Source organism: Pristiophorus japonicus, chromosome 11, assembly GCF_044704955.1.
Source record: "Pristiophorus japonicus isolate sPriJap1 chromosome 11, sPriJap1.hap1, whole genome shotgun sequence".
In the NCBI taxonomy this organism is placed as follows: Eukaryota; Metazoa; Chordata; class Chondrichthyes; family Pristiophoridae; genus Pristiophorus; species Pristiophorus japonicus.
In genome coordinates, this window is record NC_091987.1 from 38148322 (window position 1) to 38170739 (window position 22418).

The 22418-nt window shown below is 41.8% G+C and overlaps 1 protein-coding gene across 5 annotated transcripts in view; it reads left to right on the forward strand.

The window, feature by feature from the left end:
- tab3 (TGF-beta activated kinase 1 (MAP3K7) binding protein 3) overlaps positions 1–22418 on the forward strand; it is a 152834-nt gene that overhangs the window by 125033 nt on the left and 5383 nt on the right. For 2 of the 5 annotated variants that reach the window (XM_070893351.1, XM_070893354.1), the window contains one exon: positions 11495–11590. The exons of 1 other annotated variant lie outside the window; for it this stretch is intronic. In XM_070893351.1, the coding sequence (XP_070749452.1) occupies positions 11495–11590 (96 nt within the window). Of the gene's footprint in view, positions 1–8827; positions 8990–11494; positions 11591–12952; positions 13124–22418 lie in introns of those variants that run through there. 2 more of the 5 variants (XM_070893352.1, XR_011595802.1) reach the window with 2 other exon arrangements.

Here is a 22418-nt window from a genome sequence, read left to right on the forward strand (position 1 = left end):
GGGATGATGTATTTGATGGTTCAAAGACAAAATCTATTTATTTGGCTAGAATTAAGGAACAATTAGAGGAAGTATTATGCTGCTGGGTTTATAACTATAGAGGGAAGGAGATAGAGGAGAACATTTGGAGTCAAATTGCAGAAAGACTTAAGAACTTTAGAGTAGTAATACTGGGATACTTCAATTGTTCTAATAATACTGGGAAAATAACAGTGTCAAGGGTAAAGAAGGGGAGGAATTCCTGAAATGTGTACAAGTGAACTTTCTTGATCAGTTTGTTCCAGCCTAACAAGGAAGGAACAAGTGCTGGATCTAGTTCTGGGAATGTAGTGGAGCTTGTTTCAGTAGGAGAACTTTTTCAAAACGGTGGTCACTACCATTAGGTTTAGAATAGTTGAGGAAAATGACGAGGAAAAATCAAATGTGAAAATACTCAAATGAGGAGGGCTAATTTTAATGAGTTGAAAAGGGATCTGGCTCAGGTGGATTGGAATCAAAGATTGGCAGGCAAACCAGTAAATGAGCAATGGGAGGCATTCAAAGATAGTTAAGTTACAAATTAGACACATTCCCGCACGGGGGGGAAAGGAAGGGCATCCAAAGTTAGAGTTCCCTGCATGACTGAAGAAATAATGATTAAAATTAAACACAAAAAGGAGGCTCAAGATAAATGCCAGGTTCATAATTCAGTAGAGAACCAAGCTGAATGCAAAAAGTACAGGGGAAAACTGAAAAGGAAAAAAGAGGGGCAAAGAGAGCGTATGAGAAAATAGATTAGTGGGTAACAAAAAGGGAACCCTGAAGTCTTTTCTTAACATAAATATTAAAAGGGTAGTCAAAGGCAGGGTATTGATGATTAGGGACCAAAAAGATCATTTTGTGGAGGCAGAGGGTATGACGGAGGTACTAAATGAGTACTTTGCATTTGTCTAAAGGATGTTCTGTATATGGACTTTCAAAAAGCATTTGATAAAAGTACCACATAGTAGACTTGTTATCAAAATTGAAGCCAATGGGATTAAACGGGCAGTGGCTGCGTGGATATGAAATTGGCTAAGGGACAGAAAGCAGAGAGTAGTGGTGAATGGTTGTTTTTCAGACTGTAGGGAAATGCGCAGTGGTGTCACCCAGGGATTGGTGTTGGGACCACAGCTCTTGGTGTATATATATTAACGTCCTGGACTTGGGTATACAGGAAATGTATTTCACAATTTGCAGATGACACAGAACTCTGAAATGTAGTAAGCAGTGAGGAGGATAGTAGCAGACTTTAGGAGAACATAGACAGACTTGTTAAACCTGGCAGATGAAATTTAACACCAAAGTGTGAAGTGATTAATTTTGGTCAGAAGAATGAGGAGAGGCAATACAAACTAAATGGTAGAATTTTAAAGGGGGTATGCAGGAACAGCGAGACCTGGGGGTGTATGTACACAAGTCTTTAAAGGTGGTAGGACAAGTTGAGAAAGTTGTTAAAAATGAATATGGGATCCTTAGCTTTATAAATAGAGGTATAGAGTACAAAAGCAAGAAAGTTACGTTGTGTACACAATCATTGAAGGTGGCAGGGCAGATTGAGAAAGCGGTTAAAAAAACAAAGGGAATACTAAGCTTCATAAATGGAGGCGTGGAGTGCAAAAGCAAGGAAGTTATGATGAACCTTTATAAAACACTGGTTCGGCCTCAACTGGAGCACTGTGTCCAATTTGTGGACCGCACTTTAGGAAGGATGTGAAGCCCTTAAAGAGAGTGCAGAAAAGATTTATGAAAATGATTCCAGAGATGAGGGACTTCAGTTACGTGGATCGACTGGAGAAGCTGGGGTTGTTTTCCTCCTTCGAGCGGAGAAGGTTGAGAGGAGCTTTGATAGAGATATTCAAAATCATGAGAGGTCTGGACAGAGTAGATGGAGAGAAACTGTTCCCATTGGCGGAAAGGTCGAGAACCAGAGGACACAGATTTAAGATGACTGGCAAAAGAATCAAAGGTGACATGAGGAAAAACGTTTTTGCGCAGCGAGTGGTTAGGATCTGGAATGCACTGCCTGAAAGGGTGGTGGAGGCAGATTCAATTGTGGCTTTCAAAAGGGAATTGGATAAGTACCTGAAGGAAAAATATTTGCAGAGCTACGGGGAAAGGGTGAGGGTGTGGTACTAGCTGAATTGCTCTTGCAGAGAGCTGGCATCTGCGTGACGGGCCGATTGGCTTCCTTCTGTGCTGTAACCGTTCTATGATTCTAACCTTTTATAAAACACTTGTTGGGCCCCAGCTGGAGTATTGTGTCCAATTCTGGGAACCACACTTTAGGGAGGGTGCAGAGGAGATTTACTGGAATGGTACCAGGGATGAAAGTCTTCAGTTACATGGAGACACTGGAGAAACTGGGATTGTTCTCCTTAGAGCAGAGAAGGTTAAGGGAAGATTTGATTTGGGGTGTTCAAAATCATGAAGTTTTGATAGCCTAAATAAGCTGAAGCTGTTTCCATGAAAGAAGGGTTGGCAACTAGAGGAGACAGATTTAAGGTAATTGGCAAAAGTTCAGAAATGACTTGAGGAAAAAACATTGTTTTACACAGTGAGTTATGATCTGGAATGCAATGCCTGAAAGGGTGCTGGAAGCACATTCAATGATAACTTTCAAATGGGAATTAGATAAATACTTGAAGTGGAAATATTTTCAGGGCTCTGGGGAAAGAGCAGAAGAATGGGACTAATTGCTCTTTTCGAAGAGCCTGGACAGGCACGCTGGGCCAAATGGCCGCTTTCTGTGCTGTAACGTTTGATTCTGTGGTGTTCACAGAAAAAAATGGGTTTATAGTAGCATACCTGAAGTTAAAAATGTAATTCAAACAAAAATTAATCGTTACAATTGTGTTTTTTTTATTTATAACTTAATCAATATTTTTGTCCAGCTATATAACATACTAAAATTAATGCATGAGTCAGGCACTCCATGAAAAACTGCTACATAAACATTTCCTTTGGGAATTTCGCTAACACCAGTAGTTGGAGCTTTAATAGGATTTTCAATGTTCATCTAAACAGTCCAATCATAGCTGCCTATCACTTAAGCATGTGTAGTATTATCTTTTGTCCATAAATCAAAGTTTTTGGTTGCCATTTTTTCTCAGTTACTGAACTTTCTGATGGGCCAAACTTTAGTTTTAAACAAAGTTGGGGAAAAAAAACTTTCACAATAACATCAAATATATAAAGTGAATTGACCTTGTGTCTTTTAATACCTTCATTAAAGATTTAACCTGAAAGCCTCAGCCTTTCCAAAAACTACAGGCATTCAAATTTCATTGAAGGTATAAAGAAATAAAGGCAGTTATCTGGAATGTACTCCATAAAATACTAAAGTCAGGGGGCTGATGTTTCTGCTTTGGGTGAAATGAGTGCAAATTGCGAAGTTTTTTTTTTCCCTGAAGTTTTCGCTCAAACTCATTTGTATATTGCCAAACACACAATCTGCCATGAACCAGCGCAATTGGGCATCGATTTAAAACCTAACTTTAAAAAAAGTCTTGTGGCCATAAAGGGAAGTAATTTCACCTTAGCGGAAGCATAATACTTTGTCCATTATATGGCCTAGCTCTCCTGTTCTTATAAAACAAATCGCATGACTTGCCGAGCAAGATCCGTTGGCATATTGAAAATAGTACATCTGCTTGCACTTCCTGCCTTGTTTCAGGTATTGTGCCCTGGCTTTTTGAATTGGTCCAAATGTCATATTCTTGAAACAGCAAGAAATCAGAACTGCAGTGGTAGTGAACGTGTGAATCAACAGCTAGCAAAACGGCTATAAAACTTCTAGTGAGCAGCTACTGAGGATATAAAGAAAGAACTTGTATTTCTATAACAATTATCATGTCCTTGGGGTATTTCCAAATGCTTCACAGCATAAAAATGTCAAAATACTGTGTAATCACCATATTTCAGCCACCCTGATGCATTTTGCATTACATGACATAATGCTTCTGTCATTATAAAGTATCATCTCTGAAGCAGTGCCACGAACGATCCACTAGTTATATTTTAGCAGCAATGTGCATTTATACGTAGCCTCTTTATCATAGTAAAGCATCCCAAGGTGCTTCACAGGAGTGTTATCAAACAAAATTTGAGACTGAGCCACATAAGGAGATATTAGGATTGATGACAAAAGCTTGGTCGAAGAGTTAGATTTTAAGAAGTGTCTTCAAGGAGGAAAGAGAGGTGGAGAGGATTAGGGAGGAAATTCCAAAGCTTCGGGCCCAGGCAGCTGAAAGCATGGACCACCAATGGCAGAGCGATTTAAAGTCAGGGATGCGGCCAGAATTGGAGGAGTGCAGTGATCTTGGAGAATTGTGGGCCTGGAGGAGGTTACAGAGATGGGGAGGGGCGAGGCCATGGAGAGATTTGAAAACAAGGGTGAGAATTTTAAAATCCGATGTTGGTCAGCGAGCATGGGTAATGGGTGAACAGGATTTGGTGCAAGTTAGAATATGGGCAGCAGAGTTTTGAATGAGCTCAAGTTTATGTAGGGTGAAAGATGGGAAGCTGACCAGGAGAGCATTGTAATAGTCAAGTCTAGAGGTAATAAGTGCATGAATGAGGGTTTCAGCAGCAGATGAACTGAGGCAGGAGCGGAGTCGGGCGATGTTCCTGAGGTGGAAGTAGGTGGTGTGGATATATGCTCAGAAGCTCATGCCTGGGTCAAATACGACACCAAGGTTGCAAACAGTCTGGGATGGAGTCGATGGCTAGGGCATGGAGTTTGTGGCGGGGACGAAAAACAATCGCTTCGGTCTTCCCAATGTTTAATTGGAGGATATTTCTGCTCATCCAGTACTGGATGTCAGATGAGCATTATAATAAAGCAGACAATGGAAGAGTCGAGAGAGATAGTTGTAAGGTAGAGCTGGGTGTCGTCAGTGTACATGTGGAAACTGGCACTGTGTTTGCAGTTAATGTTGCCAAGAGACAGCATGTCGATGAGAAATTGGAAGAGCCCAAGGATAGATCATTGGAGAATGGTGCAGGAGTGGGAAGAGAAGCCATTGCAGCTGATGAAACAGTACAAGAGTGAGAATTTCCTGAACATCATACTTTAGGCGTCACATTTCCAGTGTCGCAATTAATTGATGGGCTCGAATTTTGTATTTGTAGAACAGAAACAAGCCAGAGCTTCAACTATGAGGAAAATCTACCGGTAGGAGGGAGAAGAGCAAAAAGTAAACCATCAAATCATCCATTATTGTTTCAAAATCTTGCGGCTGTTTTTCTTTTTCTTTTAGTCAACTGTGCACTTTTTAAAAATACAATTTCATTGATACTTTGCAAAAACGATTTTAAATTAGCCATAAGGGGGACATTGAGAGTGAATTTATTACATTTTGTTTGGGGCCTGAGCCTCGAGTTTGGCTCAAAGGCCGCTGCGTGTGCTTTTAGTGCAGATGTTTCTGGTCTTTTGATGCGACCCTGAGCAATGCCATTGGAGATCTGTTTCTTTTAATTACTGACTTTTCCTGCTGCTCTACCCATCCTGGACTGAATATGCCAATAATCCATTTCTCTAATGGACCGGCCTCAGTTAGTCAGCAAATATAGTATTAAAGCACATCTAGCAATAAAACTGGCTTTAGGCCAGAAACAGCATTATGAAAGATTGGCTGCTTGTGTATATTATGGTAGAGGACAGGGCATGATGAATCCTGGGAATATTAGCCCAATTTGGCACAGTTTCCAATGCTTGAGATATCTTTATGTATGCAGTAGGAGCTGGAACTGTCAAACTCTGGCTAAGATCTGAGGTTTGGGGATGTTTGAATCCTAACATTGCATCCAGCCATGTGTGAGAAGATTGTTGAACTAGCAAGTAAATTTTAGTATTTTATGTTGTATGTTACAAATTTACTGATCTTTGTGGTGGTTATTGCTCATTGAACTGTTGTTTTTTAATGAATGAAATGTCTTATAAAGCAATAGTGTCAGCCTTGGCTCAGTGGTAGCGCTCTCGCCTCCTAAGTCAGAAGACTCAGCCCACAATCTAGGCTGACATGTCAGTACATTGCTGAGGGAGTACCGAGTTGCCCTCTTCGATCGAGACGTTAAACTGAGACTCCACCTTCCCTCTCAGATGGACATCAGGAATCCAATGGCAATACTCAAAGAAGAACAGGGGTGTTCTATGGTATCTTAGCCAATATTTATCCCTCAACCTGCACCGCTAAACACGTTATCTGGTCATTATCTCATTGCTGTTTATCATTGCTTGTTCTACCATGTTTCCCTACATTATTACAACAATGTCTACACTTCAGAAAATCTTCATTAGCTGTAAAGCACTTTGGAACGTGCTGAGGTCATAGAACGTGCTATATAAATGTATGTTTGTTCCTTCTTTCTCTCAATAGTAAAACAAAAAGTAGAAATAATTAAAGTTTTTATTTTGTGGCTATTTGGCTCAAATGTTCCATTCATTAAAAGTCCTGCTTTGTACCATATGGACAAGCCCATCTGAATCTTATCTGCAACTTACAAGAACGTTTAGGCCTATATTTGTGTCCCTTTCCTCCACTCTTCCATCCCCATTATAATCATAAAATCAGCACAGAAATTATAAAGAGCTGATTTGATAAGTGAGAAACAATAGTAATTTTGGGTGAGAATTTCCAAAATATCTGCCAGCCCAAAATACCACTAAGATTTTAAAATTACCACTGGCGAAAAATTCCACAAAAAAAGGAAAACATTTCACCGGGCAGAAAAAATGGTCCTTACACTCCGATTCTCGTCGGAAAACGCGATCTTGGGCCGATTGGGCGATTTTTAATAAAATGGGTGGTAATTACTAAAATTTAGACCGAGGCTGCGGGTTGGGCCGAGGGAGGAGGGAAAACGCACAATTTTTTTACAAAAAACATAAAATAAAAAAAATCAGAAAACATTCTCAGGACACTTTTTTTCAACTTAATCACCCTTTAACTTACCTTTTTTTGCAGGGCTGCCCAGCTCCTGCTGCTCCTCCATGGGTGTTTTTTTCAATCTTGCCTACGGGTCACCGCTGAGTCAAAACTCGGATGGTGGCAGTTTTTGGACAGTGCACACTGGGGTCGGCTCCCCAGCAGTATTTCAAAACTGCCGGCGGAACTCTCTGGAAATTTCTACCGGGCAGTTTTTCGACCAATACCGCTGAGAAATCGGGCGGAGATGCAGTAGAAAATCCAGCCCATAGATTCTTGAGTCTTTTTTAAAAAAAAAAAATCTATGTAGAAAAGCACAGAATTTCAATCTTTCCTAATTGGATTGGAAAAGCTATTAGTGAATATGAGCTTGTGGTGCTTTTACATTATTTTGTATAGTGTCTTTCAGCAATTCAGACACTTTTGATAAAATTAAACATCTCCAATGCATTTTTATTTTTCCTTTATGGGAAAGGCAGGTTTCAGCTTCAGATTCATTGAACTATTTTTTGTCGGTGGGAATGTTTCATCGGTGTTAACCACAGTAATGAGGAATATTGGGTAATTGTTCAATCCTGTTTTTCTTTCTGTTCTCTCTCTCTTTCCCACTCACTTTCTCAGTGGGGAGACAGAAAAAAGCAGTCATTTCTCAAGGTCATTAATCTTTTGATGGCCAGCGTGCCTTTCAAAGTGACCACAAAGGTGTCAATAGGGCATTTCATGCTGCCAGATGATGGATGAAGCATGGTAACCAGAGGCTGCATTGAATTTTTTTTTTAAATTGCATTTATGTAATACCTTGTGTCCCAAAGTGCTTCACAGCCAAGAATTACTTTTGATGTGCAGTAATTCCTATGTAGGTAAATGCAGCAGCCACAAATAACAAATGTAGAAATGATCAGGAAATCTGTTTCTGCTGATGTTGTGAGGGAGGAATGTTGGCCAGGAGAATTCTCTGCTGTTCTTCCAATTCTGCTATAGGATGGTTTGTATCCACTGCAGTAAGCAGACGGACTCTGTTTAATGCCAAAAGATGGTACCTCTGATAATGCCTCAGTCATGCACTAAAGTGCCAGCCTAGATTATGCTCCCACACCGTGACCTTTATCACCTAGAAGGACAACGGCAGCAGGTGCATGGGAACACCATCACCTCCAGGTTCCGCTCTCAAGTCGCACACCATCCTAACTTGCAAATATATCACCCATCCTTCATTGTCGCTGGATCAAAATTCAGGAACTTCGTCCCTAACAGCATTGGGAGTGCCTTCAACACACTGACTGCAATGGTTCAAGAAGGCGACTCGCCACTATCTTCTCAAGGGCAATTAGGGCTGCGCAATAAATGCCCACAACCTGTAAATGATTTAAAAAATGTTTTGGAGCAGCAGAATATATGCAGAATACAAATATTTTTAAAATTGCAAATATTTAGTAATTCATGTGAAACTTTTTGCTTTATTTATTATTGAACTTGTAAGTTAATTTGTACTGAATGGAACAATAAACAGCTAGAACTAGTGGAAAAATGATTGAACATAATTAGTGACATATTAACACTGCTGTATGTAGGTTACAATGCTTGAACTTTTCTCCTAAGTCCTTGAAGAAGAAACTGAGTCATGTTTTGGTATAAAGTACTGTTTGCATGTGACTAAACCGTAACCATTTGTCCTGGAAAGTTTAATTGTGAGCCAGCAGTTGTTAAAGGAATGATTTCATGTGACCATTTAACTTTTGCATTGGAAAGTTTGGGTTCTGCAATCTTAAAGGGCAATGTTTTGTGGTAGGTGTAAAAGTTGACATCTCCTTTGTTTATAGCTTTAGCACAATAGAAAACGATTCTAAAATGATTTGGTTTTCTCTATTTTAATTGGGTAGATATCGCTCTTGGTGTTTGGAATGTTTTCTGCCATGGAGTGGTAGAGCGGGGTTTTATCCCTGTGAACTGCTTTCCCCATGCATTGAAATCCTGATTTTATTTCGGTCTTCAAGTACTGAAAACAGATGAGGCCTTTTGCTGAAGTGAAGGAGAATATGAGGGTAAGCCAGTCACTCCTTTCTTGAACCAGCTGTTGGGGCACAGGAAGTGATATAAACATAGGCTCGAACATGGCAAATGCCTTCCTTATTCAGGGAATGGTGTGGCATGAGTGAAAAGCAAAATGGGAAAATAAGGATTGGAAGGGAATTTAAGTTGTTTGTGTTGGGTTGCTACAATATTTAAGTCCATTTGGAAAAATAAAAATCTGCATGGTTCTGAATAATTCTTGGTCACATGATCAAATTGGCAGTCTTCAGTCAGATTTCAAAACTGGTTCAGGTATATGGAGCTTGGAAAGAGCTGAAATAAATCATCTATCGGTTATTTGTTAGAATATCTGAATTGGAGATGGAATAATTCCATTGTAATTATAGCTCAATTCTGTAAATAGTGTTGCAGGATTAGAATTGAATTTAAGTTAGTTTCATTTTTAACAATTTAAAGCTGAGCAACATCTCTAAACTCAAGCCTTCGAAAGATTGCTGACCTTCATATTGTAGCTCAAGTTATAAATGGTCAAAATATCTCATGGCTCAGCCATTAAGCAGTTCTGTACAATTTTTTTGCCTTTGGCAACACTATCTTTACAGTTGCAGTATATTTATTTGAAAATGTGCACTTCAGTAACGTGTCTTTGACATTCAAACAGTTCTGTGTAGCCTCAGATTTCAGCAGCTCGGAAATACAGACTGGGGGAGTAAAAAGGAATAGCATCTATTTTAGTGCAATAAACTTGTTTGCACAATATGGCCCCAAGTTTCCACATGATTCAACTCCTGATTTTTAAGAGCAACTGGTGTAGAACGGAGTATCTTAGAAATCGGAATTCTCGTCATTTAGTTTGCTCCAGTTCTCGTCAGTTAGAACAGTTTCACTTTGGAACAGAATTTTTTTTTCAAAAGGGGTCGTGTCCGGCCACTTATGCCTGATTTCAAAGTTTCGTGAGTGAAAACTTACTCCAAACTAACTTAGCATGGAGTAAGTGAAGATTTTTGTACGCTCGAAAAAACCTTGTCTACACTTTAGAAAATCAGGCGTAGGTTACAAATCAGGCGTAGAGAATGGGGGGGGGGTTTAAAGGGAAGTTTACAAACATTAAACACTTCAGTTTTACAAATAAAGAGCCATCATCAATAATAAATGATAAATACATCAATAAATCAACCAATAAATCAATCAAAAAAAATTAATAAATAAATAAAAATCAATAAATAAAACATTTTCTACTTACCGACTGCAGCACCGGGAGCCCTCCAACAGCGTGTTGGGATGCCCCCCTCAGTGTGTCTCTGTCAGTGTCTCTATCTCTGTCTGTCTGTGTGTGTCTCTCATTCTCTGTCTGTCAGTATCTGTGTTTCTGACAGCGAGGGGAGGGGGGAAGAAGGGGAGTGGGGGGAGGGAAAGGAGATGGGGTGGGGGGGAAAGGAGATTGGGGGGGTGGGGGGGAAGGAGATGGGGGAGGGAGGCTGAACGGGCTGGGCCCGAGACTTCAGGCAGGGCCCATCCCCAGCACCAGATTTACAGGTAGGTGGCGTTGGTCGGGTCGGGGGGGGGTGGTGGGAGGGAGGGAGGTCGGTTCTGGTCGGAGGGAGGGAGGGAAAGGGAGGTCAGGTCGGATCCAGTCTGGGGGGGGAGGGGCATGAGGATCGCGAGGAGAAGAGAGCGGGTGTCGGGTCCGGTCCGGAGGCGGGAAGCGGGAGTCGAGTCGGGTTTGGAGGAAGCAGGAGCTGGCCGTGGGAGGAGCCTTATTCACGCAGCCCTAGTGAGGCCATTCGGCCAGGGCTAGGGGCTGCGTGCTTCGGGCCCCTCCCACACAGTTTCGGGCGCCTGGAGCTACTGCACTTGCGCGCGCATGTGCAGAGGTCCCGGCACTGTTTTCGGCGCAGGGACCTGGCTCGCCCCCTACAGCTCCTGCTGCGCTGCGCCGAGGGCCAGAGGACCTGCAGGGAGGTGGAGAATACGGAGGGTTTTTTTAGGCGCACTTTGTGGCGTGAAAAACAGGCGTCCAGGTCGGGACTGCGCGGCTCGAAACTTGGGCCCTATATTACTACAAGTATATTACTACATATAGCATCCATTAACTGGACATTTGTACAATACTGAATCGTCCTGGTAAAATCCATTATTATTTTATTGTATTTGGGTGGAGAGGCTTACTTGAGCCAAACCTAGGGACATAATTAGTCAAGTCAAATTCAATTCACAGCAAAACTGAAGAAATTGTTAACTGCTTTCTAGCCTTAGTGCTATCCCACCAATGATGTCTGTGCAGGATTGTCTGTGCATGAATCTTTGGGTTTCATGAAGGTGACAGTTGCTTTATGTTTTGTGTTGGGTTTCTCTTCAGTCGTTTACTATCGTCGTGTGAAATAGCTAGATAAATAGTTAAGAAATGTGCTTTATGTATTGTATCTAGTTGTGGTATCTTGTGTGTTGGGGTTGTGTTTTAGGTTTTGAGGTTTGCCCCTTTATCCATCTCAATCTTCATGACTTGTCTTGTACAGACCCTTCAGGTACTCTAGAGAGAAAAGCAAGGAAAATTAGTGTGACTTCAAAGTTAAAGAAGGACTCCTCTGATTCCCAGGCTGCTCCAGCTGAGGGTGGGTACTTCCGTGAATGTCACCTGATTGCCAGATTGGTGTAGATATTCACAATTCATAAGGCAAAAGGACCAGTCCAAAATGTTTTTAAAAAATCTTGCTCAATTTCTTGACTTTATCCTGATTTTTTTTTTTTATGTAATCTTTTCAGACTTTGAACATTCTTTGCATCAAAGCATCTTTGATTAACATTCTCTAATTCTTTAGACTGTCAGTTGCTTTTTAATATTTTATATTTGCATAAGCTGCTCAGACCTATTGGCCACTGAGGGAACCAGTTTTATAACTATATTTGGAGTATTAGCAATAATGTTTAATGTGTAATGTTTTGTTGTCTGCTACTTGTAAACATAGTAATACGGCTTAATTTGAATTCCTGTTTACACTTTTTAATAACAATGCATTCCTTTATCAAGCTGCCTTTCATCAAAAGGAGTTACACAATTGAGGGTTTAATGGGATTTTCATACTGCACAGTTCATAAGGTTTCATAATATCACAGACTTTACACGTGTGTTGTAATAGTTAATGATTTTGGGCAAAGCTTTTCTTGGTTAATCTCTCACTTTTTACTTGCAGCATTAAGGCTTAATTTTTTCAGGTCCACCCGAGGAAATATGAAGCTGATACTTAACTGTTTCAATTTATACTACTGATTGCCTCGGAAATTTGTCAACAGTAAATCTCATGTTAATAATTGGATAAACTTCAAATGTATTACAAATATAGTTTGGCTTTGACTTTTTTCATAGTAAATGAACAGGTAGTAAGCTATATGGTGAGATTGCTGAAGGAGATTTTTTTGGGGGAAAGGAGGCATCTACAATCTACTGACAACTAAGGATTTTTGAACTATAACATTTGAATTCATCAGTAATTTTAATTTAAGTAGTTGGGTACTTTGAATAAAGCAAATTTGAATTAAGAGTAGACTAATTATTTTTAAACTGATGAGTCACTGTTGCAAGATGCCCTGCTCTCGCAAGATTTGCTCCATTCTTTTTCAAAATGCAAGTTGCAGCAGGATTTGTTTATATTCTCCAACATGGAGATTTCTTCTAATTGCAGACATTTTAATAATGCATCCCCTCTTCTAGCTGTTTTAGTGCTAGCAAAGGAATGTATTCCATCTGAGAGCATAAGATTGGGTACAAGTGTCAACTCTGATTAGTAGTTTAGCCATAGATAAGTGCATGTTTAACATTTACTTGGAAGAAAAATAAATATAATTCAGCTTTTGTTATAAAGGATACACTGGGCTAAAACTTTTATGGAGCCTCATTGTGTGGAGCTCTTGTTTAGAACTTAGGCAATTGTTAAAATTTAGATGATTAGAAATAAATGCTTCCGTGCTCTTGTCAGGATATCAAGAAAAGTCAGTATTACCCATGGTGGTTTATATTAAGTTGGTGCAACAGATATTTCAGCATTGCAGCAGTGACTACACTTCAAAACAGTACTTCATTGGCTGTAAAGCGCTTTGGAACATCCGGTGATCGTGAACGGCACCATATAAATGCAAGTCTTTTTCTTTTTCTTCACTAGCCAACTGACTTAAGTGTTCAGTATGGAGTTTTAATTTTTGTTTTTAAAAATGCCTTTTATGTTCAAGATGAGAGATGTCAGGACTTGGAAATGAATGTTTTTCGAGATCAGATACAGCATAACACAACTCCAACATAATGTTTCTTTTCTTTGCTCCAAAAATTTGTATATTTTTCTTTTGTTTTCTACACCAGTTATTCTTGTGGTGCCTGAGTGTGCCAGTCATTACTTAAATTATAGCATTTTGTGCTGTGGAGCTGTACCCACAAGAGACAGGGTTAAGACTGCCAGACTTGTTTCATGCAGCAATGATGTAGCCTGACAAACCGAGGAGTTTCATATCCTGGATTGCATTCAAATCTAGGTTCCAGTATTGTTCACCCACTACACTATTTGTTCCCCTTGGGGTTTTCTTTCCGTAGCATTTTGCCTGTTATTTTACTAACTATTATCTGGTAAAATGCATAATGTATTTCCGTTCAGATATGACTATTCTAGCTCCGTGATTAGTAAAAATTGTTTGGATAGGAAGACCATCTAGGTGTAACATTGGATTTCTTCAGTGGTGCTGATTTTAAGATTTGTAACAGATTTGATTTCTATGGTACTGCAGTGGTGATAGCCTTACACTAGGTGGCAATAAGTGCTCCATGAGAAATTCAAGCATGAGGGAATGCAGCATTGATGATGTCTGGGGAAAAACATGTTGTACCCATTTTTTTAAAGAGGGAGACCGAATTAATCTGGGTTATTCTAGAATAGTTAGCTTAACATCTGACGTAGGGAAAATTTTTGAGTCTTCAATTAACAATGAAATTGCCATGTTTTAGGAAAAGAATAAATGGAAGTAGCCAGCAGGGATTTCAAGAGATAAATGCACTTGACAAACCTCAGAATTGTTTTGAGGAGGTAGATGGGGGAAATGCAGTGGATATAGTTTACATGAACTTCAGGAAAACATGAGCGATTACTAGAGAAAGAGAAGATTAAGGGACGTGGATTTCGGAGAGGAAAGCAAACTGGATTTAAAAATTGGTTAGAACAGAGAAAACAGGAGATACGGGCAGTTTTTCAAAGTTGTTGGAAGTGGGTCATGTCTCACGAGGTTAATTTCTGGGGCCAATTCTATGTACTGCCTAGAGGGTGTGGTGTTGAAATTTGCAGATAATACCAAAATGAAAAGTATAGTTAATTATTTTGGAGATCAAAGGAAATTGCAAAGGGATGTTAAGATTGGGGAATGGGATTAAAAAGTGACTCGATGGAATGTACTGTTTGTAATGAGAGGTGATGTAGTTTGTGAAGAAAATATAATGGCAGTAATTATACTCTGAATGGAAGTAGGCTCGTTGCTGTGGAAGAACGGGGAATTTGGGGTGCAGGTTCACAAGACTTGAACCGATGCATCTTGGGTTGATGTGTGTAAAAGAAAAGGTAATGGAATTTTAGCTTTTACCATAAAACATAGAATATAAAAACCAAAAGTAATAAAGACCCTATATAAAACTATAAGACCTCAGAGCATTGGGCTCCACACTATAAGATATTAACATTTTTTTAAGAAAGAGTACAGTGCAGATTGGGTTCTGTCTGAACTGGGTCCCTGTCTTCTATAAGGAAATATAAATATGAAGAAAAACTTGAAAAAATCATTTTTTTCTTTGAACAATGAAGATTATGGGACGATAATGATTGAAGTGCTTAAAATAATAAGGTGGGACAGGATAGCTGGAAATAGAACATGCATACCCACAGTATTTTGCTTTTGTAGATAAAAGTAGACTTTTTCCAGTAGTTGAGGGGTCAGGAATAAGGGCCTTCAATACAAGATTAATGCAAGAGAACTGGAACAGAAGGCAGGAGATAGAGTTGAGGCTGTGGAATTCGCTTCTAGAGTTAGTGGTTGAGGCAGAAATCATGTCAGCATTGAAGATGAGATTGAATCAGTGGATGAAGGAAAAGAGTTTAAAGGAAAGAGAACAGAGTGGGTGAATGTTATTGAAATGATTTGCTTATGTTGGGGGTAGACACCAACATGAACTGCCTGGGCCTAATGGCCTGTTTGCATGTTGTAACTTCTATGTATTTCTTAAAAAGTAGCATTGAACTGAATGTGAGAATAACACAGGAGATATTTATGGTCTGCGTAGGATTAGTTTGGGGCGGGAGCAGGGAAAGAAAGGAGCCTAAAATATTAGCTTCCCCTGCTCAGTTTCCTCCAATTTCTGAGAGTTGATTGATGACTTGCTGCCAAACCTCTAGTGCTGTTTTGAGCCATCCACAATGTGGTGTTTGACAAATCGCTTTTAATGCCTTCCCACTACAGCACAGGTGAGATTGAGAATTCAGCAGCAAATTGTGTAACTTCCCCACTAGTTTCTACTGTGCACGGTCATGTGTACTGTGCTACCACTTTGTCTTTGCTAGCCTTCCAGTCAACGGCATGCACTTAAAGATGTTATGCTGACTTCAATAAATGCCACCTATATAGAAACATAGAAACATAGAAAATAGGTGCAGGAGTAGGCCATTCGGCCCTTCTAGCCTGCACCGCCATTCAATGAGTTCATGGCTGAACATGCAACTTCAGTACCCCATTCCTGCTTTCTCACCATACCCCTTGATTCCCCTAGTAGTAAGGACTTCATCTAACTCCTTTTTGAATATATTTAGTGAATTGGCCTCAACAACTTTCTGTGGTAGAGAATTCCACAGGTTCACCACTCTCTGGGTGAAGAAATTCCTCCTCATCTCGGTCCTAAATGGCTTCCCCCTTATCCTTAGACTGTGTCCCCTGGTTCTGGACTTCCCCAACATTGGGAACATTCTTCCTGCATCTAACCTGTCTAACCCCGTCAGAATTTTAAACGTTTCTATGAGGTCCCCTCTCATTCTTCTGAACTCCAGTGAATACAAGCCCAGTTGATCCAGTCTTTCTTGATAGGTCAGTTCCGCCATCCCGGGAATCAGTCTGGTGAACCTTCGCTGCACTCCCTCAATAGCAAGAATGTCCTTCCTCAGGTTAGGAGACCAAAACTGTACACAATACTCCAGGTGTGGCCTCACCAAGGCCCTGTACAATTGTAGCAACACCTCCCTGCCCTTGTACTCAAATCCCCTCGCTATGAAGGCCAACATGCCATTTGCTTTCTTAACCGCCTGCTGTACCTGCATGCCAACCTTCAATGACTGATGTACCATGACACCCAGGTCTCTTTGCACCTCCCCTTTTCCTAATCTGTCACCATTCAGATAATAGTCTGTCTCTCTGTTTTTACCACCAAAGTGGATAACCTCACATTTATCCACATTATACTTCATCTGCCATGCATTTGCCCACTCACCTAACCTATCCAAGTCGCTCTGCAGCCTCATAGAATCCTCCTTGCAGCTCACACTGCCACCCAACTTAGTGTCATCCGCAAATTTGGAGATACTACATTTAATCCCCTCGTCTAAATCATTAATGTACAGTGTAAACAGCTGGGGCCCCAGCACAGAACCTTGCGGTACCCCACTAGTCACTGCCTGCCATTCTGAAAAGTCCCCATTTACTCCTACTCTTTGCTTCCTGTCTGACAACCAGTTCTCAATCCATGTCAGCACACTACCCCCAATCCCATGTGCTTTAACTTTGCACATTAATCTCTTGTGTGGGACCTTGTCGAAAGCCTTCTGAAAGTCCAAATATACCACATCAACTGGTTCTCCCTTGTCCACTCTACTGGAAACATCCTCAAAAAATTCCAGAAGATTTGTCAAGCATGATTTCCCTTTCACAAATCCATGCTGACTTGGACCTATCATATTACCTCTTTCCAAATGCACTGCTATGACATCCTTAATAATTGATTCCATCATTTTACCCACTACCGATGTCAGGCTGACCGGTCTATAATTCCCTGTTTTCTCTCTCCCTCCTTTTTTAAAAAGTGGGGTTACATTGGCTACCCTCCACTCCATAGGAACTGATCCAGAGTCAATGGAATGTTGGAAAATGACTGTCAATGCATCCACTATTTCCAAGGCCACCTCCTTAAGTACTCTGGGATGCAGTCCATCAGGCCCTGGGGATTTATCGGCCTTCAATCCCATCAATTTCCCCAACACAATTTCCCGACTAATAAGGATTTCCCTCAATTCCTCCTCCTCACTAGACCCTCCGACCCCTTTTATATCCAGAAGGTTGTTTGTGTCCTCCTCAGTGAATACCAAACCAAAGTACTTGTTCAATTGGTCCGCCATTTCTTTGTTCCCCGTTATGACTTCCCCTGATTCTGACTGCAGGGGACCTACGTTTGTCTTTACTAACCTTTTTCTCTTTACATATCTATAGAAACTTTTGCAATCCGTCTTAATGTTCCCTGCAAGTTTCTTCTCGTACTCCATTTTCCCTGCCCTAATCAAACCCTTTGTCCTCCTCTGCTGAGTTCTAAATTTCTCCCAGTCCCCGGGTTCGCTGCTATTTCTGGCCAATTTGTATGCCACTTCCTTGGCTTTAATGCTATCCCTGATTTCCCTTGATAGCCACGGTTGAGCCACCTTCCCTTTTTTATTTTTACGACAGAAGGAATGTACAATTGTTGTAGTTCATCCATGCGGTCTCTAAATGTCTGCCATTGCCCATCCACAGTCAACCCCTTCAGTATCATTCGCCAATCTATCCTAGCCAATTCACGCCTCATACCTTCAAAGTTACCCTTCTTTAAGTTCTGGACCATGGTCTCTGAATTAACTATTTCATTCTCCATCCTAATGCAGAATTCCACCATATTATGGTCACTCTTCCCCAAGGGGCCTCGCACAACGAGATTGCTAATTAATCCTCTCTCATTACACAACACCCAGTCTAAGATGGCCTCCCCCCTAGTTGGTTCCTCGACATATTGGTCTAAAAAACCATCCCTTATGCACTCCAGGAAATCCTCCTCTACCGTATTGCTTCCAGTTTGGTTAACCCAATCTATGTGCATATTAAAGTCACCCATTATAACTGCTGCACCTTTATTGCACGCACCCCTAATTTCATGTTTGATGCCCTCCCCAACATCACTACTACTGTTTGGAGGTCTGTACACAACTCCCACTAACGTTTTTTGTCCTTTGGTATTCTGCAGCTCTACCCATATAGATTCCACATCATCCAAGCTAATGTCCTTCCGAACTATTGCCTTAATTTGCTCCTTAACCAGCAATGCTACCCCACCTCCTTTTCCTTTTATTCTATCTTTCCTGAATGTTGAATACCCCTGGATGTTGAGTTCCCAGCCCTGATCATCCTGGAGCCACGTCTCCGTAATCCCAATCACATCATATTTGTTAATATCTATTTGCACAGTTAAGAATATGATTACACTCCCATTTTTTTGTTTTGGTTTTCGGGATGTGAGTGACATGGCCAAATCCATATTATTTCCCAACCCCAGTTGCCTTCAAAAGTTGGTGGTGGGCTTCTCCAACTGCTGCAATCCTTGTGCTGATGGTGTTGGTGAGTTACAGGATTTTGACCCAGCGATGAAGGAACGACTGAATATGCCCATCTCAGGATAGTGTGTGACTTGGAGGCGATTGTGTTCGCATGATCTTGCTGCTCAATGGTACAGGCTGTGAGGCTAGAAGTTGCTATCGAAATAAACTTGGTGAGTTGCTTCAGTACATTCTGCAAATAATGCACACTGCAGCCATAGTGGCAGTGGTGGATCTTGAGTTTGGTGGCAGACTGCTTTGCTCTGAATGTTGTTGAATTCTTATGTTAGAGCTGCCCCATCCAGGCAAATGAGGAGTGTTCCATCAAACTCCTGACTTCAACCTTGCAGATGGGGAAGTGGTCTTGAGCTGAGAGGTGAGCCACTCATCACAGAATACCTAGCCTCGTCCCAGTTCTTATAGGCACAATCTTAATATAGCAGTCCAGTTAAACTTCTGACCAATGTTGTTGACCCCCCCCCCCCCCCCTTCTAGGATGTTAATGGCATGGTACCAAATAGTGGTGTTTAAAGCCAGGAGGGGCTGGTTGGGCCTTTTCTTAGAGGTGATCATTGCCTGGCACTTGGGTGGCATGAATTTTAAATGCCACTTGTTAGTTCAAACCAGGAGTTATCCAGGCCCTACTGTTGGCTGACATTGACTTCATTATCAGATGTTATGAAAGGTCAGCACTGTGGATTGGTCTCTCAGCCCCACTCAACCCAGTGACAACTGCTGAAAATCGTTGGCTGAGGACTCTGACCCGAGGAACTCTGACAGTGACAACTTGAGGCTGCGATGATTGGCCCTGATTACCAAATCCATGTTCCTTTTTGTTGGATGTCTTGGTGCTATACTCTGTCGAATGCTACCTTGATGTTGGACATTACTTACACCCCTCCTCTTGCATTCAGGGCTGTGACCAGTTTGAAGCTGTGAGGTTCTGGCAGAACCTAAAATGAGCAAGTTACTGGTGTGTAGGTGTTTAGTACTACCGATTTCTTCCATCACTCTGTTGATGATTGGGAGGAAGCTGACAGAGTAATTTTAGAGTTGTCTGCATTAGATTTGCCCTTTATTGTGAATAGGACATACCGTGGCAATTTTCCACATTGGTGCATAGCAGTGTCATCGTGATTCTGGAATAGCTTCCCGAGGAGGAACGCCTCGTTCTCATGCATAGCTCTTTAGCACTACAGTTGGGATGTTATTGGGGATCAAAGTCTTAACTGTGTTTGGCGTACTTAGCTGCAACTTAATGCCGCATCGAGTGAACCAAATTGGCTGGTCACTGGCTTCCATGATGGGAACCTTGCGCGGTCAAATAGGGTCATCCACTTATGCATGCTTTATACACACTTATTCAAGTTAATGTCCAATGATGTGCCAAATTACCATTTGTATCTTAATTTCCAAGAACAAAATATGGATGTTTATCTGCTGGTAAAAAGATTTTTTTTTTAAATTAAATTAACAATTCTTCAAGGAATGCATTCAAAAATCATTTGTTCTTTTTAGCAATTTCTTAGTTCCAAAATGGGAAATAATATTTTGTTTCCTTTATTACATAATTTATTTAAGTTTTTGTGTTCATGTATGTGAGGCATATAAGTGCCGGAAATAGAAGTTTTCTCATTTTGGGTGCTCAGTGCCATCTCGAGCTCTCCTTGGGTAGCTATAGCACAGCAAGATGCAGAATTTCCTCCGCTTCAGAAGAGCACCCCATATTGTGCCAGCGTGATGTTTTTCCCCCTTTCCCACACCACCCATCTGCAGCTCTTTGAGTGAGATTGTGATAGTTATGCTATGCAGGCCCGTGCCTACTAGAACTTGGTGGAGACTGTTCTAACCTCATTTCACACAGGGCCCTTACAGCCAGCATAGAAAATAGACTTGCATCTCATCGGTTTGAACTAGATGTGAGCCTATGTCCCAGAGATGAAAGACTAGTTTCACACCCACTGTATCACTCAGTTCTTCTTTTATTTCCTTCAATGCAGTGGCCTACTAATTTAGCTCATAGCCATAAGTACCTTGTAATACATCCTTACTATACAGTACAAATGCACACGAGGCCCATACTTGAGAGAAGGTCACTCTGTAATCAGTAACCTTTATTAGCCAGCGCTGAAGTGAAGAAGGTGGGTGGAGCTTCCCCTTTCATACCTGAAAGTCCAGGTTAGGAGTGTCTCCGACAAGTTCACCATCTAGTGGTCAGTGTTCTCACGGTGTACAATTTAGGTCAGTTTATACATGGGTTACAATGACAGTTGGAATACATGACATCACCTCCCCCCCCCCCCCCAAGTTATTTTGGGATCACAGGTTAAGTGTCTCTGGTGGTTTACGCTCCCTTGTAGAGCGCCTGAGTTGGGGCTCCGGTTGTTGGGCGCTGGCCTGAGTGTCTGCTGTTTGTGGTGCCTCAGGCCTGTCTGGACTGCCCACAGTGAATGGGCTCTGCTCCACTTGGTTCCGGTGTTCGGTCACCTGTGGTGGCGTGAACTCTACATCGTGTTACTCCTCTGCTTCTTCTATGGGATTGCTGAACCTCCTTTTTGTTTGATCCACGTGTTTGCAGCAGATTTGTCCATTGGTAAGTTTAACTACCAGAGTCCTATTCCCCTCTTTAGCAATCACAGTGCCTGCGAGCCAGTTGGGCCCTGCAGCGTAGTTGAGGACAAAGACGGGGTCATTGACATCGATACATCGCGCCCTCGCATTCCCATCATGGTAGTCACATTGTGACCAGCGCCTGCTGTCAACAATTTCTTTCATGGTGGGGTGTATAAGGGATAACCTGGTTTTGAGCATCCTTTTCATTAGAAGCTCTGCGGGTGGAACCCTGTGAGCGAGTATGGTCGGGATCTATTGGCCAACAGGAGGCGTGATAAGCGGCTTTGTAGGGAACCCCCTTGGATTCTGAGCATCCCGATTGATTATCTGCACTGCTCATTCCGCCTGGCCGTTTGAGGCCGACTTGAACGGTGCCGTTCTGACATGGTTGATACCATTTCCTGCCATGAAGTCCTGGAATTCAATGCTTGTAAAGCACGGGCCATTGTTGCTGACCAAGACATCCGGTAGACCATGGGCGGCGAACATTGCCCGTAGACTCTACCGTGGCAGAGGATGTGCTTGAATTGAGAATGTCACACTCAATCCATTTGGAATAGGCGCCCACTACAACCAAAAACATTTTTCCCATGAAAGGACCTGCGCAGTCCACATGGATGCGTGACCATGGCTTGGCGGGCCAGGACTAGGGTCTAAGGGGGGCTTCCCTGGGCGCATTGCCCAGCTGGGCACACGTATTGCACCTGCGAACACAAAGTTCCAGGTCTGCATCTATCCCTGGCCACCAAACGTGTGACCTGGCAATTGTCTTCATCATGACAATGCCTGGGTGCTCCTTGTGGAGTTCTCTGATGAACACACCTCTACCCATCTGGTGCATGACTACTCGGTTTCCTCAGTAGGCAATTGGCCTGAATCGAGAGTTCACCCTTGCGCCTGTGAAATGGATTAAATTCCTCGGGGCATGCCCCATACGTGGCTGCCCAGTTCCCAGACTAAAGACAGCAGCGAGTCGCTATTTCTCCAGACTTTGATCTGACGGGCTGTCTCTGGTGAGCCTTCGCTTTCGAAAGCTTCAACAGCCATGACCATCACAGCAGCATACTCGGTTGCACCCTCGGTGGTGGCTAGTGGGAGCCTGCTGAGTGCATCGGTGCAGTTTTCAGTGCCCGGTCTGTGCCGAATTGTTTGGTCATAGGCGGCTAACGTGAGTGCCCACCTCTATGCGGGCCGACGCATTAGC